The sequence below is a fragment of the Gasterosteus aculeatus genome, chromosome 18 (genome assembly GCF_964276395.1).
Source record: "Gasterosteus aculeatus chromosome 18, fGasAcu3.hap1.1, whole genome shotgun sequence".
NCBI classification, from domain to species: Eukaryota; Metazoa; Chordata; class Actinopteri; order Perciformes; family Gasterosteidae; genus Gasterosteus; species Gasterosteus aculeatus.
In genome coordinates, this window is record NC_135706.1 from 686,625 (window position 1) to 707,875 (window position 21,251).

Consider the following 21,251-nt stretch of genomic DNA (forward strand, 5'->3'; position numbering starts at 1 on the left):
GAGTCTTTAGTGAAGTGACAAATTGGTGGCGTTCGTCACGTGACGCACACGTTTTTAACATAGTGTGTAGACAGCAACAATAACAAAAACAACAACAACAATAACAACAACACAATACACCTTGAAAGAACAACGTCCCACAGCGAGGACAAGATGTCTTGGGACTGAACCAGGGGGGGTCACCTGCACAAACTACGTCCCAGCGCCCCTCCCCGACAGGACGGGGTTAAACCACAAACGCGCCCGGCTCATGCGCAGCCGCCATTGGCCGAGGAGCGTCGCCAACCCCGCCCCTCTGTGCTTACGTCATCCCGGCAGCGCTGTCTGAGGGAGAGAGAGAGGGAGGGAGAGAGGGAGGGAGAGAGAGACGCGCTGTGCACACTGACGAACCTGGACGGGGCGAGGCGGCTACACCCCCCGACCCCCCCCCCGCGTGACCCTCCTCCATCACCGCCATGGGAAGCAGCCGCAGCGCCGCGGCCCCGCGCCGCCGGGAGCCGCTGCGCCGGGACGCGCGGACTATAAAGCAGCGCGGCTGAGGCGGCGGCTGCGCCACAGCTCCTCTCCTCCCGCGAGCCCAGCAGGACGATGACGACGACGACGACGACGATGATGATGAAGAGGAGGAGGACCATCTAGGGATGAGAAGTGCTTCTCCAGCAGACAACTTGGACCTCTGCGCGACCCTCCTCTGTGTTTAGCTCCCGGGACCATGTGGCCCCCGCGTGTGTCCGCGGTGGTGAGTACGTGCCTGCTTATGCGCCTTTATCCCGAGGTCCTCCAATTAAAGGAGCAGTGCCTGTTTCATGTCCCTCACTTCAAAGTGTCCACAGTGTTAAATAAACTCCAAGGGAGGCGTCCCTCCCAGCAGGGGGTCTACATCCCCCTGTGGCTGAGCCACACTGAGGGCCCCCAGTGGAAGGATGGAGCGAGCCAGCGGCCCATTGTTCACCCAGTGAGCGCGCTGGGTCGGACTAACAACTGGTGATGTCAGTCCCCCGACGAAGACGAGGGACGATCTGGAGCAGGCGGGACATTTAATAGATCACCTGGGCGTGAGGACGCTGTGAGGGGATGATGGGGGAGTCTGTGGTCTCGTGTCCTCCAGGTGTTGACAGTGGTTGGTTCTGGACACTGAGCCCTCCTCATCCTCACACAGCCTTCGTCTCGTCTCTTACATGTCAAATGAACCTTTAACTCTTATGGACTTTTGTTCTGGTAACGGGAGACGAACGGGACAGTCAACGGGAGCAAAAAAAACTTTTTTAATTAGAGAGAGAGACAATCATTTTTTGATGATTTCATTTTTTACCAGATTCAAATTTAATTTATTAAGAAACCCTTGAAAGAAAATACAGAAGAACATTTTAAGATGAATATCATGAGTCGGCGTGAGTAAAAATACACCCAATGTGGTACAAGTGTAACTGTATCTTGGACAATATCTGCGACCCAAACCCGCCTGGGGGACTGTTTGTCCAACACATGCTTGTCCTCAACAAGAAACCTCAAATCACAGTAAACTATGTGCTGGAAGTGTGTTTTGTCGAGTGGAAACCTGGTGGTTTAATGGTGAAACCATTTACAAAATGCTTTATAAATGAATGAAAATAAATGGATGAGTGAATCCTCTCCGGTTCTGACAGACCCGATGCTCATGCAGCAGCGACGCCATCATCTCCACAGCGACGGTCAAAGTTTCTGCTGTGAATAAGCCACAATTCTTTGAGGCAATTGTGTAAAATTCACTTCAAATTGAAAGCTGGCGCCCAAAGTAACACGTTTTTAGTAACACGGCGTGAAGGTAACTTCTGTGACGTCTCGTTCGTTTCCTCCATGGAACAAGTTCCCACCTGGGAGCAGCTGGCTTTGCTTTAGTCAGAGACGGACAAACCAAGACGTCCGGCGACTTCCTCTTTCACGGCTCACTTCCTCCCCCCCACCTGCTCCGGGGCCCCAGCAGCTGACTCCAAATATCTATTCCGCACGCAAACAATCGCCGCCGGCCACGTCAGCGATGTCTGTCTGTCTGTCTGCGAGTCAGCGGCCCGAGGACAGCGAGGCCGCAACAGGTGCTGCATGCCGTGTGCGGCGTGTTCCTTTAGCACACGCACACACGCTCACATCCCACCCACACGCACACGCCTCCTTATGTAACACATGTGGGACACACACACGCTACTCAACAGGGGCTGGATTGTTGTCGATCGTGTACAGTGAGTCCTGCAGCGGTTCTGAAAGAAGCTCGCCGCTGAGCCGCGTCCACTTGGCGTCCACTTGGCGTCCACTTGGCGTCACAGGGATTGCGTTTAGCTGCCGGTCCCGGCGAGCCTCGCTGGCAGAGGGCTCCGCCTCGGGGGGCGGGCGGTCTATCCGACGGTAGAACCATCCAATCAGTCTCTGACAACGTCCCAGTAGGATTTGACACTTTGACAATCGTATTTGGCAATTCGGTGTGTTCAGATACAACATTCCCATCATGAAGAGGACGAGTCTTCACAGGGTTGGTGGGATTATTTGCACCGGATGATGCATTGAAGACAACTACCTGGAGTTTCTCCAACAGAGTTCTCCTCTCAAACAGCTCTAGGAGCAGTTGGACTGGTTCCCGAGGGAGTGCTGCTAGTGCTCGCACTCCCAAGGTCTCGCCCTGACGAGGACCAAACCCGAGCGAAATCCATTTCTATTGTGTTGTCTTGTTTGGGATTGGGTTGAATCAGCAATTGGCTAAAGTGCTTCATAGACCCGCCCCCTGTGGGCCACTTCTCCGTGGCCCCAGCGCTGTGGAGACAGGCAGAAACCTCCAGGAAAAGCACGTATTTCACACAGGTATCAAGTTCTATAAGTTCTACTGGGTGTCTTCCATGTTACAAAAACATCCGTAGTGACAATTTGTGTAATTTCTTTTTGTGGCTCACGTCCATCTATTGGCCAGCCGCCACTGGCTGCTGGTGTCAGTGTCACACAGCGGCACACGGTAGAGAGGAAAAAGTCATGAGTCAGCAGTTTTGATCACAAAAGCGTCGACTGATAGAACCCTTCTGGGGTTGTTTTTCCAAGAAGAGTTGAAGTGAACAGTTGCTGTCAGTATCAGTTGCTGCAATAGAAGAGGTGCTTTTGTGGGAAATGTGGTTTTAGGGAATCAACCAGGCCTGACTGCACCCAACCAACAACTGGCTACTCCGCCATTTAGTGTTGCACTTCCACAAAGACTTGCCAAGAGTCGGATGAAGAGAAAGAATCGCCAACTGGAAGGAAATGCAGATTCTTTGTTCCTACTGTTGATGAAGCTCCAACAAAATGTCATCCTCCAGCTCCCAGAAAGATATCCAGAGGGACGGCGCTTATGTTTTCAACACGGAAACACTCCGCTGTCACGAGAGACCGGCACTCTGATACTCTGGTATCAGATTTGGTGTTGTGAAATTCACTCCTCCATAAAAGTAACTTCAGTGGGGTTGAGCTCTGCGTGCCGCTGTGGCCCAACGTGCAGACGCAAAGATCTGTTCTCCGGCTGCGATGCCCACCAGCAAACCGGGTGTGTGTCTGGGTGGCCTCTCGCTGCAGCGTGGGGGGGGGCGACAATTACAGGGTGTTTTCCACAAGAAGTGTGTGGGGGGTTGAGGTGTTTCTTAATGTCTGTGTATGTCTGTGTGTATATTGTGGGGGTGTGTGCCTAACGTGCAGGGTCCCGCTCCGCAGTGGTGCCTCTATGATGTAAACAAGAGCTCCACCCTGGAATCTCTGTCCTTTACTCCGTCAGTGAGTCACAGGCATCGAATGCAAAGTCCCCCGAACCCCCCGAACCCCCGACCCCCCCGGCCCCCCGGCATGCAGCAAAACCATGGCCTTTGATTTGCAGCCGTCCTTTTACAGTGAGACATAGATCCTCACAAACGATTTAAAACGTCTAGTTCCCCTCTAACCAGAAGTGATGTCATCGGTTTGTTGCTCGGGGGCCTGAAGAGTGAAGCCAATGCAAAAGGGCCTCAGAGCTGCATTCTCACTGCCGGCCAGCAGGGGGCGACTCCTCTGGTTGTATAGAACTTCTATGAGAACAATCATTCTGCTTCTTCTCTCTTGATTTGTTCCCTAGTAAACGTTGTAAACACGCTCTCGGATTTTGACGCTGAATCACCTTCAAGGTAAACCCGAGAGCGCGAATGAGGAACAGAGCAGGTTTTGCAAGCGACTTTTGCTCGCCACTGTCTGATTGACACGCGCATGGACCTCATTTGGGATTGTGACTTTACTCTTGTGTCATTTCTGGTTCCGAACAGGCAAGATGGCGACGGCCCAAATACCGGACTGATTGTGTGACGTCTTGGTAACTGCTTTGTTCCAAATACTGCACCTGATCACTTTCAGTTCAGGGTTAAATCATTTTAAATGATATATTGAATGATATGAAGTTTTAGTGTCACCAAAAGACTTTTTGTTTAACCACAGAAGTGAGTGAGAGCAGATTGGCACATTTGACTACAAAACATTTAAATTCAAAATGCTGTTTATCATAATTCAACTTAATGGAAAAATCTGTGGGTGGGCTTGAATCTTTTAAGGGGCACTGCTGCAAATTCAGTTATGCGCTTCCATGACGCGGAAAAGAGGCAGATATCAAATAAGTAATGGTCAAAAAGGCGGAGACATGCAGACTCTTCTGCCACGTTCACATAAGATGGGACGGAGAAGGACGGCGGCTGCGTTAGCAGCTACGTGACTGCAGCGCATCAGGGACTCACCACAGCAGCCCGGTCCTCCCCCCGCCTGCCGTCTGGCTCTCTCATTGGCTGGTGGGACTGTGCACCGGGCAGATGATGTAGTTTATGGGCAGTGCGGCAAGACACAGAGACAAAGTTGGCATAATAGGAGGGAGGCAGGCAGCAATGACTGGGACTGATTCGTGCTCTGCAGAGACGCGGAGGAGGCTGCGTAGAGGCCCTGCCGGTTGTGTGTGTGTGTGTGTGTGTGTGTGTGTTGCAGAAGGGACAAAACAGTATTTACACACACGTGTCTGATTGAAGGGAGGGGTCCCCGCAGCGATCCGCCACGGCGAGACACGCTGCACGGCTGTTTGGTACAGATGAGATGTGGACAGACTGTAATCTCCTGGCAGGGAGAATAATGGCCGACTTCTTCAGGGGCCGATTTATGTTTTTCCCATTGAACGTAGGCAGGCTTCCTGTCTCAGGGTTAAGCTAAGCGTTAGTGATGTAATCTTCTAACTGTAACATATTTCAATCAGGACACACGTGACGCGTGAAACAAAGCCCAGCTGACGACGTGGTTCATGGTTCACTGGGAAATATATGCGACAAGTGATGTCTGACAAATCACACAAGACTTGAACTTGAGGTTGTAGAGGCTGCTGATCCTCCTCCCCGGCCCCACCCGAGAGGTTCCATGTGCCGCAGCAGGAAAAGCCCATGTGCAAATGAGGGCCCCGTCGGGGGTCCAGAACGGCCCCCGTCTCCAGCAGCATCGCGCCGATGTCGCGTCTCTGACATCAATGTGTTCATTGACGGCGGCCTGCAGAGTTATGAGCAGCGTGGCGGGAACGTGCTCCTCTGACCCCTATGGGAACACGCACAAAGAGCCAAAGGGCAACCGGGGAGGCGAGAGAATGGACCCTTTATTCATATTAGCGGCAACCGTATAATAAGCTGGTCTTCCTGGTATTACTCAATGACGTTTGTGGGGAAAGTCTTGTTATCTTGTCGTCCTCTGATGTGTGGCCAGTTTATGAGCCTCCCATCTGCTCTGAAGGAACACAATGTTACTGGCATGACCCAAAGCAAACGCTTTAGTTCAGTGCTCGTGACCACTGATCAGCTGAGTTTTCCCCTCATCACTTCAGGCCCAGCAGGACTGTTGGTTCTGAGTCAGATCAGTTAGAGACTCCTACCTTCTCCCGGTGACCTGGACACCAGTCCTGGTTACGGTCCATGTGACTCTTCTGATGCTTTCGGACAGTCGGCTTGAGGTACATTATGACACAGTCCAGCTCGGTATCAGTGAGGCTGGAGGTAAATGGTTATTAATGTGCTCAAATGGAATCTTGTGAAATTCCCTTCTTAACAGATATTTATTTTCCTATCAATATAAAATCAATCAGAGAGGCAGTCATGACCTGTTGAACTTCAACACAAGCGCAAAGCATTTTATAATGCATCATTAATACTACTGATGCCAAGATTATATCTAATGCAAATTGACACCATGACAATAACAAAGTTAAACGGTGAACATTCGACTTCCTGTCGGCTTACACTGACTTCAGTGAAGGATTTCCTGGTACGTAACAGCAGGGTGCCTGTGTTCCGTCCTCTACACAACGTCTTATTGGGAGATGAGTTGAGTTGATAGATTCTTCCCATCCGTGTGACTGAGGCGTCAGTTGGTCCACTACCTCTGTGGCGTCCGTGTTTTCATCTTCAGACACGTTCGTTGTAATATATCCCGATATGTGTTGGGTCGGCCACCATTGGGCCGATGGAGTGAAGTCAGATGTTCACTCAGACTCAGAGAGTCAGAGAAGCAGCTCTGTTATTGGAAATGAGGCCGCCTGAAGCTCTGACATGACTCACACCTTTGTGTCTGTGAGTGTGTGTGTGTGTGTGTGTGTGTGTGTGTGTCTGTGAACGTGTGTGTTCATTTGAGACATGTGAGGATTATCCTCTTCCCAGCAGAGGTGAGAGGGGAGTCTGAAACACACACACACACACACACACACACATGTATGTGTGTGTGTTCCTATTCTCAGTTGTGGTTGTAAAGTGAATGTCGGGGGGGTGAGGGGGAAGTCATGAGTGATGCTGGTTGAGCAGCTTTTTCATCTACCTGTCTCATCAAAGCAGACAGTCATTGGGAACCTAAATGGCAGCAGTGGGATTTGAATGATCCAGAATCCATGTAACCCAAAACACGCCGTCTGACTGTGACTGTGTGGTCCTTGATATTTCGAAGCAAACGCATGAATGATACGTCTGTAGATAAGGCTCCTCGCCACTAGTCTGGAAATAGTTGTTTGATTGGCTTCTGTGGAAAATAATCTGTGACCTCAGCATCAATACCCAACGTCACACAGCTTGTTATCATGAATAAGTATTACTGCTAATGATTTATTGTGAGTATCCCCAATGATGCTAGAATTGTAACATGTTACACAGATAACCGAGAGACATTTCTTGATATTTGATGCATTCTCATCTTCTCTAGTCTGCTTGTATTTGGGCCTTTTGGCACGGCTGGTATCGGTACGTAATACCGCTAAGGTATTGACTACCGTACAATAACCCAGTACCAAGTGTTACGGAAACCTGCCCAATAAAACAACACCTGCATTTGATCACTTTTACCCACATAAGGCTGCACGCTGCATCTGTGAGGTTTGAACTGTTGTAATCTGACACGTGATTGGCCCACTGGCATCTACAACAACAAGATATATGTGACACTCAAGTGTTTTGTTTTTGACAGAGTTTGTAGTTTGGCTCGCAAACACGCCACCATGAAGACTGACAGGTTGGCTTTACTACACGTGTGTGACAACTGGTAAAAATAAATGTGGAAGTAGCATTTGACCATGATGAGTATTGGTATTGGCGTCACTTTAAGGATGCTGGTGTCCTAAAATAAAAACAATAGAGATGTTGTGCTATTTAAATACCATTGGCATTTTTCTTTCTTTCCCACACTCCTTCTCTTCTCAGCTCTTATGTTCATTGATGGTCGACATCTCAGCTCGGGTTTTGACCACCATCGGCCCAGCTGACCATTCGACCCTCTCACCCCGCCACTATCAGCACACCGACCCTGACTCGGGCACCCAGCTGGTCTGTGACAAGTGCCCGGCAGGCACCCACGTGTCGGCCCACTGCACCCCGGCGGCCGTGAGGGAGTGCAGCCGCTGCCCCGAAGGCACCTTCACGCGTGGCGAGAACGGGATGCAGAAATGCCATCCTTGTCGAGCTGCGTGCCCTGCAGGCTTCATCGAGAAAGCCATCTGCAGGCCCATCCAGGACAGAGTCTGCGCGTGTCCCCCCAACAGCTTTCTGTCGGGGGATGCGTGTAAAGCCCACTCGCTGTGCCCGCCAGGGACCAGGGTGAAAAGACGGGGCAGTGAAACCGAGGATGCGCTCTGCAAGCCGTGCCCCAAAGGGACTTTCTCAGATGTGGAGTCGAGCATGACGAAGTGTCGCACTCACACGGACTGCAAAGCTCAGGGTCTGGTGCCGATAACCCCGGGGACCAAAGAGACTGATAATGTCTGCGGAGCCCCTTCCTCTTCATCTTTGCCTGCCTCTACAACCATGCTACTGGGGCCGGAACAGGCTGTTCTTGTACATGAACCCATGACTTCCTTATCCGCTCCTTCGTCATCCCTGAATGGACCTGCCCATAAAGGTGAGAGACCTTACTAATTGCAAAAAGCGGTCTTCTTTAGAAATGGCAAAGAATAAACAGTGTATTTTTGACTACGTTTGATATGGCTTCAACATACATCATCAAAAAGTGTCTGGAAGTCTGCTTAAGCCCGGGGTGCCCAAACCCTTCAGGCTCAAGAGCTACTTTTAAATCATGACTGTTATTTCCCCCCTATCGTCTTCTGTGAATGGAGAGGTTGAAAAAGGGGCAAAGAGTTGAACCCTAGAAGAAGTGAAATTCATTCAGTGACAAACTACATTCAGCAAATGTCACTTTAAATAATTAACTTCATGTGAAGGGGTTTTAGAGTTGCATCACAAATATTCTATGAACTGTGGATTCTAGAGACATTGCTGTGAATGTTTAAATATATTTCAACTGGGTCCAAGAATAGGACGTAATAGGAGGCACTGGTACCTGGAAAACCATGACTTAAATATAGCCATGCTTTTTATTCATTAAGTACAGAAGTTCAAAACGCTTAAAGCAAAGAACTGTTGGTCATATTTTTACATAAAAATATCGTATCCAATTTGCAACAAAATGAAATAAATGGTATTGGAGCAGCCCAGACCGAATACCGGCCCGCCATCGCCGGACCCGACTAAACGCTGTGCTTCACAGAAGATGCTAAAGCAAGTAATCACTGACGGAGATTTTTACTCCGAGTTCTTCGATCTGTAATCACACTCATGGTTCATATCTTCTTTAAATAAAGACTTGATCCGTTCTGATCCGTGATCCTTTGCACCTCTAATGTTAATACATTTAATGTCAAATGAAAAGTGCAGAAATATATACATGCAGTAAATATATATAATTTTAAGACTTTAGGTAAACTCTATATAAGATATTTAGAGCATTATTATAGCAAAGAACTATTTGTTATAGTTTCTCACATAAAAAATTATTTCACAAGATCACTTTTGAGCCCATCACAAAAAGCGCTAACAGCTAACGTTACTAGCTGTCCTCTAGCTAGGTTCGATTTCAGCACGGATGGACTATTTCAATTTATTCAATAAAACAAAATTCATTTTATTTTGTACAGCCTAAAATCGCAAATTACAAATTTGCCTCAGAGGGCTTTAAAGTCTGTCCACATGCAACATCCTCTGTCCTGAAACCCACCATCGGCACAGGAAAAAATAAAAATTAACCCCTTCCATGTGGAAAAAAGAAACCTCAGTGAGAACGTCAGAGGATCCGTCTCCTGATGGACCGACTACAATGACGTCATGAGGACAGAATGAACAATGTAGAAGATGAACAACACATTCAATTCATACGACAGAAATAATTCAAATATTGTGAGTAGTAAGCAGGTGTACGACAGGACCACTGCAGGGACCACCACCATCACATAGAACCACCATCAGAGAGAACCACCATCAGGTAGAACCACCATCAGAGAGAACCACCATCAGGTAGAACCACCATCAGAGAGAACCACCATCAGGTAGAACCACCATCCACAGAAGCCTGTGGGGAGGGAGAGCACAAAGACTTTAGGAGAGCTAAAATAATAATGATGATGATGATGATGATGGCAGCAGCAGGCGTCAGCAGGGCCACGGCAGGTGTCAGGACCAGGGTCCAGAAGGAACCACGATCTACGGAGACCTGATAGGGGAGAAAGCACAAACTAACTCCCGGAGAGAAGCTGAATTAGTCATGTGCATTAATAAAACGTGAATTATGGTAGAACGAGAGCGTGAGAGAGGAGCTCGGTGTGTCCTAAGAAGTCCCCCAGCAGTCTAAGCCTATAGCAGCTTAACTAAGGGCTGGTCCGGGCTGACCTGAGCCAGCCCTAACTACAGGCACAATCAAAGAGGAACGTTTTAAGTTTTACTTTAAAAGAGCTGACCGAATCCGCCCCCCGGACTGAAAGTGGAACCTGGTTCCACAAAAGAGGAGCTTGATAACTGAAGGCTCTGGCCCCCAGCCTACTTTTTAAAACCATAGGAACAACAAGTAACCAGCATCTATGGAGCGCAGTTGCCTTGTAGGGCAATAAGGTGTTACAAGCTCTTGAAGATACAACGGTGCCTCACCAGCAAGTGCCTTGTAGGTGAGGAGAAGTACCTTAAAATCTATTCTTGATTTAACAGGGAGCCAGTGCAGAGAAGTTAATACAGGAGTGATATGATCCCTTTTCTTAGTTCTTGTTAATACACGTGCTGCAGCATTCTGAATCAGCTGGAGAGGCTTAAGAGGCTTAAGAGATTTACAAGAGCAGCCTGATAACAAAGAATTACAGTAGTCCAGTCTGGAAGTGACAAACGCATGAATTAATCTTTCTGCATCACTTTTAGACAGGAAGTTCCTGATTTTTGATATGTTACGTAGATGAAAATAGGCGGTCCTTGAAGTCTTCTTTATATGCGAGTTGAAGGTCATATCCTGGTCGAAGAGAACTCCATAAAAACTGTATCACGTGACAGCTGACTTTGAAGGCGCTCTGGGCCTTTCAAGATAACTGCTGAGTTTAGCATCAGGAAGTGGCAGGTCATCCAAGTTTTGATGTCTCCAAGACATTCTTGAAGTCCAACAAGCTGATCGACAGATACAGTTGAGTATCAAACATAATATACACATGCAGTTAAACTATTAAAAAGGGTCAAAGAAACCCTTTTTAACAGTTTAACTGCATGTGTATATTATGTTTGTATATTGTCAGGAGATACCTGGATCTTGAATTTCCCCCCGGGGATCAATAAAGTACTTCTATTCTATTCTATCGTCTGCATAACAATGGAAGTTTATGCGGTGTTTCCTGATAAGATCTCCCAAAGGAAGCATATAGAGGGTAAATAAAATCAGTCCAAGTACAGAACCTTGTGGGACTCCGAGACCAAAATTGGTGGTCTTCGAGGATTCACACACAAACTGGGATCGATCCAATAATTTGGACTTAAACCAGCTGAGTGCAGTTCCTTTGATACCAATCAAATGTTCTAGTCTCTGCAACAGGATACAATGGTCTATGGTGTAAAATGCGGCACTGAGGTCCAGCAAGACAAGAAAATAGACGAGTCCTTGGTCTGATGCAGGTAGAAGATCATTCTTAATTTTCACCAGTGCTGTTTCTGTACTGTGATGCGCTCAAAATTCTGACTGGAAATCCTCGAACAAAGCATTGTTTCGTAGAAAGTCACATAATTATAATAATTATAAGACAATTAGAAGATTTAGACTTCGAAATTAAAGAAGGTTGATCAAGTTTGATGGAAGAGAAGGCATCCAAACAGGCATCAGGGCCCACTGCCGCATCCAAGGTTCCTACATCGGAGGACAGGTCGGCACTGGTTGAAGGCAGGAGACCATCAATTTTCTCTTTGATAGTCAGAATCTTATCATTGAAGAAGTTCATGAAGTCGTTACTAGTGAGGTCCAAAGGAATACACGGCTCGACAGAGCTGTGACTCTCTGTCAGTCGGGCTACAGTGCTGAAGAGAAACCTGGAGTTGTTTTTATTTTTCTCTATTAATGATGAGTAATAAGATGCTCTTGCGTTACGGAGAGCCTTCTTATATGTTTTAAGGCTGTCTTGCCAAACTAGCCTAGATCCTTCTGATTTGGTGGAACGCCATAATGGTTCAAGTTTCCGCACAGTTTGCTTTAGGTTCCGTGTTTGAGGGTTATACCACGGAGCAGACTTCCTTATCGGGGAAGGAAAGGAAAGGAAAAGGGAAGGGAAGGAAAATTCTCAAGTCCTGGTTCACTGTACCTGGTGCACTGTCAATGAGGAGTACTGTCATATTTTCACAGAATCAATTCTTGTGCCATTGTAAGTGTCCAGCTAGCACGCTCACGGCTGCTCTTAAATAGCGATTACAGCTGTTAACCAACAGTTAATTCCTTAATGTAGAAATATAGAAATTTGATTTATTGCTGCCAGCCCTAATTTTGGGATTAACAATGGTTCTCTACCGGTTTTCTGATCAAATCATGAGAGGGATTACCAGCCATCAAAGTGATATTCCTAAAAACAGTCGGCAGCGTATTTATGATTTAATACAAAACTATTCCCATCATAGGGTCATGCTGTGGGGTGAGCTAAATGAGAGATTGTGTACTGTGTGATCACAAGGTGGAGCACAGTTGTGCTGAAGCTAACTAGAAGGAGTACAGGGGCATTGTACTGTTAAGGGAAGTGTGGTACCATCTTCTGCAGTGGTTAAATTGCACCTGACTGGAGAATACAACCAGGTTTGGTAAAACGGTAAATAGCTTCCTCAGTCTTCTGACCACTAACCACTTCCCCCATTCATACACTGATGGCAGGAGCCACCATACACACGACCACCTGTCCATCAGCAGTAACATTCACACAATGTAGACACAGCTACAGGACCAATTAACCTAACCGCCAGGGCATGTCTGTGGACTATGGGGGGCGGGGGTACCCGGCGAGAACCCAGACACGGGGAGAACATGCAAGCTTCTTGCTGTGAGGTGACAGTGCAAACCACCACACCACACACATGACACGGACCGCCAACCCTTTGATTGACCCTCCACTGAGACACAGTTGACCTGGCTATTAACAACCAACCAACTTGTAATGAGCATGTCATCAGTTACCTGTTCTGTATGCAACTGAACTCCATTGACATGCATTGCTCGCATGTTGCCTGGACCGCTGTAACATCCATTTGGCAGCAGGGCTGCTAGCGTGCACATAGCCCGTCATTTTCAAGTCACTAATGCTCATCTATAGCGTCACCTTCCTAGTACTACTCCACCCATCAAAAGGGCTTATTTGCCTTCTAATTCACCACAATCTGTCAGTAAACATCATTTACATTTCGGCCTAAAAATGTTGAGATTGTTTGCATGTTTTAAAGTGTTTGGATTTTTTGTGTCAGTTTTCATTGTTTTGGTTGAGCACATCTGTGATGTGAGTGCATTCAATTTCCTCGGCTTCTGTCTCTTGTATCTCATCTCTTACCTCTGCACGTTGTCATCGATCCCTCTGTCTCTCATCGTAGGCACCTACAGCCAGTCAGCAGCCATTCAACTGAGGGGAAGCCTTGGTGGGGGAGACCACCCCGCAGAGGGGCCACTCAGCAGGTTAAGCACTCCCACCCCAACCAATCACGATTCCCCGCGGGTTCCACAGCAAAACACGGACCTCGAACACAGACTCGGGCAACCCATCTTTGACCCTGTGCCAGGCTCCAACAAAAAGGCGGCAGATAGTATGGAGGGAGCAGAGATAGTCAGAGTCGGTGTCAGTAAGGTCGCCGGCCAGGGGAGCGGCGGTGGGGGGACTGGTGTGTCTGGCTACTACAGGCCCACTCGCAGGGGATCCCCGAGGCCCAGCACCCACGACCACTTTGACATCAACGAGCACCTCCCGTGGATGATAGTGCTGCTGCTGCTGCTGGTGCTGGTGGTAATCGTCATCTGCAGCGTGAAGCGGAGCTCCCGCGTGCTGAAGAAGGGCCCCGTGCAGGACCCCAGCAGCATCATCGAGAAGGCCATTCAGAAGAAAGCAGCTGCGCCTCCAACGCAGCTCAAAGAGAAGTGGATCTACTACTCCAACGGACAGGGTAAGCCCCCCCCCCCGTAAACCTGTGAACGTAAGGGAAACACTGCATCCATCCACCTGGACTTCCAGTCCATATACCGATGGTTGGTCAGTGCCCCCGGGAGTCTGATACCGACTAAGCTAAACTTTAAAATTGTATTTTGAAAAGACCTGCTCGTCAAAAATGACTTCCAGAGCGGAACATGGAGCATCACGTGTGGCGTTTAGGGCCACAGACCATGCATACGATATCTCAGCTCTACACCTTTCAACACTGGATAAAGAATTAATTTATTAAAAAAATGTCAACAGTCCTGTAACCCTGCGCCGAAGATTGTTCCCCGCACATGAACTTATACTAGTGTCAATAACACAGTGGTGTCCCCGTTATTATGCATACACATGGTCTCAAATGGAGGGCAGTAGTTAACCAATCAGGACGTGACCCTGTTGTAGGGCCTCTCTGAGGTCACTACCATCCAACCCCGACACACACACACACACAGACACACACACACACACACTCGGGTTACATCACTGCTCTCAGTTTTCCAATTTTGTCTTGTCTTCTGTTTCCTCCCCTTGTGTTTTAAGTCCTTGTTCTTAGTTGCTTCTGTCTTCCTTTGTCCATTTTCAAGCAGATTTTTTCCCGTTTTGATCTTTATTTCAAAGTTTTTTATTTCTTCCTCTTATTTTTCACTACTCAGCTTTCTTTTCACCTCTTCCTGTCTCTGTCTGTCTTACATTTTCCACTTGCCTCGTTTAACTTCCCCCGTGTGAGCTGTTGGGTTTCACTCCTCCTCAGTGCCCATCAGTTCACACGTGCTATCAACATTTCATCTCAGCTCAGCTTCTGATTTCGATCAGAGACAAAGACCCAAACCCAGGGGACACCTCCTGCCCGAGACACTCGACTCTCCACTGTGAAACTGTGTGTGTGTGTGTGTGTGTGTGCGCTCCCTCGCTGCCTGGCCACAGAGAACAGGAATAATCTGGTTTTAGCTGCATCGGGGTTGTTGTCTGGCGAGGCCCATTAGTGGGTCAAGCGAGACTCTTGCAGGACAACAAAGAGACACAGAGACAGACGGAAATGAGCAGAGCACGAGAAACATGATGTAACAGTGGTGTGCGTTTAGGTTGGAAGTGGGAGTTGTGAGTTTGATGAGGTTTCTCAGCCGTTACCTCAAAGCCCTTGTTATCCCACATACTGAAGATCTAAGAAGACACGAGTAACTGGTCCTCTTTGACCCCATAAGTAATGAAATGATTCATCAGGAAGAACTATTTTTCCTTAAAGCTGCAGCGATTATTCTTCCTTTTTCCTAAAAGTGGACTAGAGGACAATCTGAAATGGTTTAACCCACAGAGAAGAGGAATTCATCATGAACTCACCTGCTGTTTGGAGCCATAAGTTCTTGTTTTTTACACGTGACAAAATACAAGTAACAGTTTGCATTCATGATCTACAAGGACACTGTGAAAACACAGACAACAAGGTGGTAAATCACAAGGTAGCATAGCAAGATAGCTCCTTTAATGTTGTCGCTGCTCAGAAATGGACCCAATCTTCTGAATGAAAATGCAATTCAGTTTAATTTAATTTAATTCAATTTAATCAGAGTTTGCAAACCAGAAGTGGGATGATTGGCCAGATCGACCGAATAATCTGAATTGTGTTCAAGTATTGCTAATAGAATAATTGTCATTGCTGCTTAGGTTTTTAAACTGACTTTTAGAATGTGTGTGTGTGTGTGTGTGTTGGGCTCATGTCTTTTTTTCTGATCGGATGAGTGGATCCATGTGAATGCATTTACTTAAGCATGTGCATATGCACATGCAAACCAAATAGCCATTTTACACCCCTGTTTACTCCTTGGGGCAGAGAACAAAACATTCTTCTTAATCCTTCCAAGGTGCGTAGCTGGCTCCCCTTCAAGGTGCAATGCCCCTTTATTAGAACAGTTAAAACTCTATAGCAATAAAAGAAAAAGAAAGGGAAATTTCAAAGCACAGATCACACACATACAATACTTGGCGCTTGCTGTGAGTCAGGTCAGGAAGTAGTGAAAACTGCTACTGCTTTAGCGAATGGGCTTTTCCAGGATCACGGGCCAGACATGTCTGCTGCAGGATCTGATCACACTATTGGTTTTATCTGCAAAAAAGGTCGCAGGAGTCAAATTAAAGAAGATCACAAAAAGTTTGTAGCTTGCGGTTACATTTAATTAATCACATCACAGTCATTTAATTAATCACTTATCACACACGGTATTATTATGTAGCCATTTTTTGATACAACAGAAAATCTGAAAATGTTAAGGCTACGTATAGCGTCTGCAGTTTGACCCGTACACATGTCAAAACCATAAGGCCCTTTGGGGAGAACATCAGGGGGAGGCCGGTTGCTCGGTGTGGTCTCCAGGAATACTATTCACAACATAAATTGCCAAACTCGATTCCAACTGTGGAGGAAAACAACATTCTACCTGCCCACCATCCTCCCTCGTTAAACAACCACCCTGTTAATAATCCCATGTCCCACATCCAAGCCCAGCAGGGAGCCACTTGTTAGAATCTACTGCGTTGGGCAGTACCAGGGTGGGCCGAGGGAGTTCAGCCTGGGTTTGATTGGGAGGAGCGCAGCTTGGTGTGAGTGTGTTGCCTGCTTGGAGGTATACCGCACTTGTTTTGATCCCACAGAGCCAATTTCACCAATTTAACATTGTGTGTTCCGAAAGTGTAAGGAACGTATGTGATGTGATAAACAGAAAGGTATTTGTGAGGATGCTGACGCACGAGGCACCCTGCTTCACATCAAGTTACACACACCTAACAAGACCACTTGTTGGATCTATAGCTTTTTATTCATGTTACATTTTTTAATTTGGTTGTTGGGACCTGGCAACCTCAGTATAACGTGGCCATCAGTGGCAGGTATCATCTACTGTATGATCCCACAATCCCATATATATCATGTTTTTCTTTGCTGCGGGACCCATAAGTCACTGCTGCTTCTACAAAAAAGTGCTCAGAATGCGGTGTAGTTGCCTCATAAAGGAAATCTCAATTTTCAAAGATAGGACTTTCCGAAACTCATCAATGTCTCCTACCGAGCGGCGGACTGGGGAGGAAACTGGCCCAGAAGTTACTGTCAGACCGGGCCACGCAACGCTCGGCGCCTTGCCCACTCAAAGCGTTGCGTGTGACCAGCAGGCCCGCTGTGATCATGTCATCAGTCATATTCAGTCGCAGGCTGGATATACGAGTGTGAGTGTGTCAGGAAGCTGCATGGCGATCAGACGCAGAGTTTTCAAAAAGAAAATGGACTTTAATTGTCAAAAAGGTTTTCAAAAGCAAAAGGCCAAGGGGCAAAAAACGAAGACAGGAACCAGTAACGAGAAGAAGATCGTGGACGTGGACAGGGACAGGGACAGGGACTTGGACCTCCATACAATGAACAATGACGCGACAAGTGACAACAGACACACACGGCTTAAATACACTGGGGAGGAGCAGGTGATTGGACACAGCTGGGAACAATCATGACATGACAGACAATCACAGGGGACGACAGGACAAGGCAGGAAGTGACGTGACCAGGGAGAACAGAGGAAGGAAACTCCGAAATAAAACCAGACATGAACCCAAACCGTGACAGAATGTGGAGTAGTATAACTGCCAGGCTTCAGACGTTAATTCAACATCTCCTGTGAATCAAAGAACATGGGGGGGACAAGAGGGAGGGCCGGTTGGTGATGGAAGCGTGCCGGTATTGGACGAGCCCGACCCTGTCGGCCCACTGGGTATTTCCCCAGTATCCCCTGTGGCCAGTCCGCCCCTGGTCCTACCCGTCCTCAGACGCCCGATCTTATTTGAACTAACTAACTGTGAATTGCATTCTTCACTCGGCCCGTGTCCGGTCATCCCTGTATATGTCTTTAGACTGTAGGCCTACACGAGATATATGCCTGTACCTGCAACGTCAGACAAGAAAACAAGTGCTTCTGTGATCTGTGTGAACACTGGCAGAGCCCCATTCCTAACATCAAGTAAGGAGGTTAGGAACATTGGTTGAAACATAAGAGAAACACTACTTTAGAATAGAATATAAGTATTTAATCTGGATTTAAAGGAGCTGAGGGACTCAGCAGACCTGCAGCTTTCATAGTCAGAAGGTGCCGCTTCAGTACAATGAAGTGTCATTATACCGTTCTGGTTGCCTTTCATTTTATATCAGAGTTCTTTAGACTTATTATTATGTATCCGTACAGACCTTCTTTTGAGCAAATCCATATCACCTTCGTTGCCAAACAAGATGAGTCATTTTCAACTCATGAGGGCACGGCTCTGTCCTGGAGATCCCGAACACAATAAATGTTCTTTAAGGGATTTGTGCAAAAACGCAACAAGTCGGGACAGCTTGCGATTCTTCCCTCTAGACAGCTGTATCAAGCTTCACGTGACAATGTAATAAAACACAGTTTGACATTTCAGACGCAATAATACACCCTGATACATTCCCATGAAAACACATGAATACATGTGCAGGTCGACGGACATAACCTATGCATAACCTGTGAAGTCATCACGAGACTTACCTGGTTATGCAGAGTGAGGGGGTATTTCTCCTGCGGGATCGTGGGTCTTTAGGAAGTGAATATGTGTGGTGGTAAAGTTGTAGTCTGTGTGGAATGTTGGTGTCTTTTCTAAATGGGTTCCCCAACCACCCTAAAGAAATAGGGCTGGTCCCATTAACACCATCGGTCCGCAGTGACATTCCACGTCTTATGCATTGCGCCTTCAACCTGAATGCCAGAGTGCATCACTTCTTATAGAGAGTCTACGATCAGGTCACTACACTAGGCCCCTATAATGGTGCTCCAGGGTTTTCTTAGCCCCCAACTGACTGTAACTGTCCAGAACTTGCTCCTGGTCCTTCTGAGCAGGTGTTAAGGCTTCACATGTATACTTTTCTCTCAGCCTGTGTGTGTGTGTGTGTGTGTGTGCGTTCCTGTGTGTGTACAGGCAATGAGGATATGTGTTTGTCGAGCAATGAATTACCACCACTGGCTAACATCCATTTAATCTCTCTGAATCATCCTGGATTTGTGCACTAGCCATGTTTTGCCCCAGAACACATTAATCAGGGATCCTTGTGATACTTGGCAGTAATTCTCCCTCAATGCTCTGGAAGGTCCATGCAGAAGGCTACAGGAGACTTTGGTAAATTCACCAAACTAGAAAGAAATCAACAACTTGATTTTGTCTGCGCTTTCGCTACTGCGGATAAAAGCACCAACCAATCATGTTGTGTGGAATATTCATAAAACATTTGCTACAGTAATTCAGGAGGATTAAAGGCTCGCTGATCCCGAACCAAGATGGCCAACCTCGGATTATGGATACACACGTATGGCCATGGCCTTTCTCTTTGCCACGCAACACAACCAAGGCGCTGTATCTGTTTGCATGACAGACACACACGTCAGCATTTATATTTCCACCTCATGAGTTTGCTAAGTTAGTTAGTGAGCATAAGCTACGCTAATAACCAGAGGAGAAAAAGGAAAAGAAAGCCATTGTAATTAAGGTATTTTGTAATTGTTATATGATTTCATTAATCAATGATATGCTGATGCTGGATGTTACAAACGACAACCCGTCAGCTCTGATTGACACAAAGCTTTTATCTATCTGATCTTTTATAGATGGTGTTGTGTTCTTTGTTCAACCAAAGCCCATAAATATGTTTTATCTTTATTCATAACTAATCGAGCAACGTACGGAAAAGTGAGTCTGGGCCCAAACATGGTTCTGTGTACGTAGGAACCCTGGAAATATCTCCCCTTCAAGCCACAGGTTCAGAATATCGCAATTTAGTTCTTAAAACCTGTGTCATGATGTGGCCAAAGGCAGTCGTCCCTGGTTGTTCCCCATGTTCTATTATTTCTTCACGTAACCTGAACCGGTACGAGCACCAGATAAATAGCAGCAAGTGTTGACAGGTCTGGTATTTGTTTGCGACCGGTGCTGCACTGAATGTCCTGGACTGGTTATACAACAAAAACACTTGTGAGTCCATGTGAGTCCATGTTCAGAGGGCCTGGTTTTCTTCAGAAGACAGTGGCATTCGCTACTGAATGAGCCAAATATGACAGGAAGGAAACATGCAGTTGATACGGTAGAAAAGCTCCACAGCTCGAGAATGACTGTGCTCCTTCCAACCACGCGGCCGGTGTGCGTCTACATCGTAAACTAAGCGACTGCCCCAGCTGATCCTGATGCTTGTTGCATGAACTTGTGCTGAGGAGGATCGGTTGCACTGACTCGTCCTTTGAGCTCCTCGAGTGACCAAGCTGGACACCCTGAAGAGGAACCACTCTTCCCAACAGAAGTCTCTTGTGGAGAACTTGTTCTCTATGGAGAGGCATTTTCTTTCCATCTCATTAACGAGACCACAGTTATGCCCAATTTCACCTGCATTGTTCAGATCGGTACAACCTCTTTATGTAGAATCCCTTAAAGCAAGTTGGCATTCCAGGATAATCGTCATAGCGATTACACCTTAAACTGAAGTGATATCTTTGACATGTACGGATCCTGTTATCGGTTCAGCGGACTGCCTCCCTGTCTTGGAGAAGTTAAAGAATAAAAATCCACTGGAAGTGGCCGGTTTGTGTATGATAGTACGGGCATTCGGTGGTGTGCAGTGTTTTAGTATCAGCCAAGCCAGCAACCATGTAGCCTTCTACTAGCACAAATATGCTAACAGCTCTGTGAGTGCTTTCACCTAAAAATGCTCCTGTTGACTATGCTAATCATTAGCGGATAGTATAAGATAGACTTTACTATTAATATTTATTACTGTTATTTCCATAGAGAACTGGTCTTGGACTCATGTGCTGCACAAATTTTGTTCCATCATATAGAACTCTTGTATTAATAAAAGAAAGGTGCACTCTGATCTACCAGGTGTTCCTGCAACAAACGTTTTTGTGGTTTTGTGGTTTTGCATGATTTGAAAAATATGCATACAACCAGTTGGATCAAAGGGATTGTTCCAGACATTTCATCCAAACACCAGGATGTTGGTGGTGATTCTTAATCATATATAATGGCAATCCATCCAATAGTTTACAAAATATTGACTCCAAATAACACAAAGTCATTGTTACGCCTCCTTTGAGCATCATCCACATGCTTTGGAAATGATCATTCTCCCCTATTTCCAAGATGCAACTCTTCCAGTGTGTTTCATGCTCTGTGTCCCCTGTTTGAACAGCATGTT

General features: G+C 46.8%; 1 protein-coding gene across 1 annotated transcript in view; it reads left to right on the plus strand.

Annotated features, from left to right (window-relative positions):
* Positions 1-309: 309 nt before the first annotated feature.
* tnfrsf21 (tumor necrosis factor receptor superfamily, member 21) overlaps positions 310-21,251 on the plus strand; it is a 31,458-nt gene continuing 10,516 nt past the window's right edge. The window contains exons 1-3 of the mRNA XM_040160548.2: positions 310-739; positions 7,713-8,406; positions 13,422-13,985. Of these exons, the coding sequence (XP_040016482.2) occupies positions 713-739; positions 7,713-8,406; positions 13,422-13,985 (1,285 nt within the window). The 5' untranslated portion in view covers positions 310-712. The remainder of the gene's footprint in view (positions 740-7,712; positions 8,407-13,421; positions 13,986-21,251) is intronic.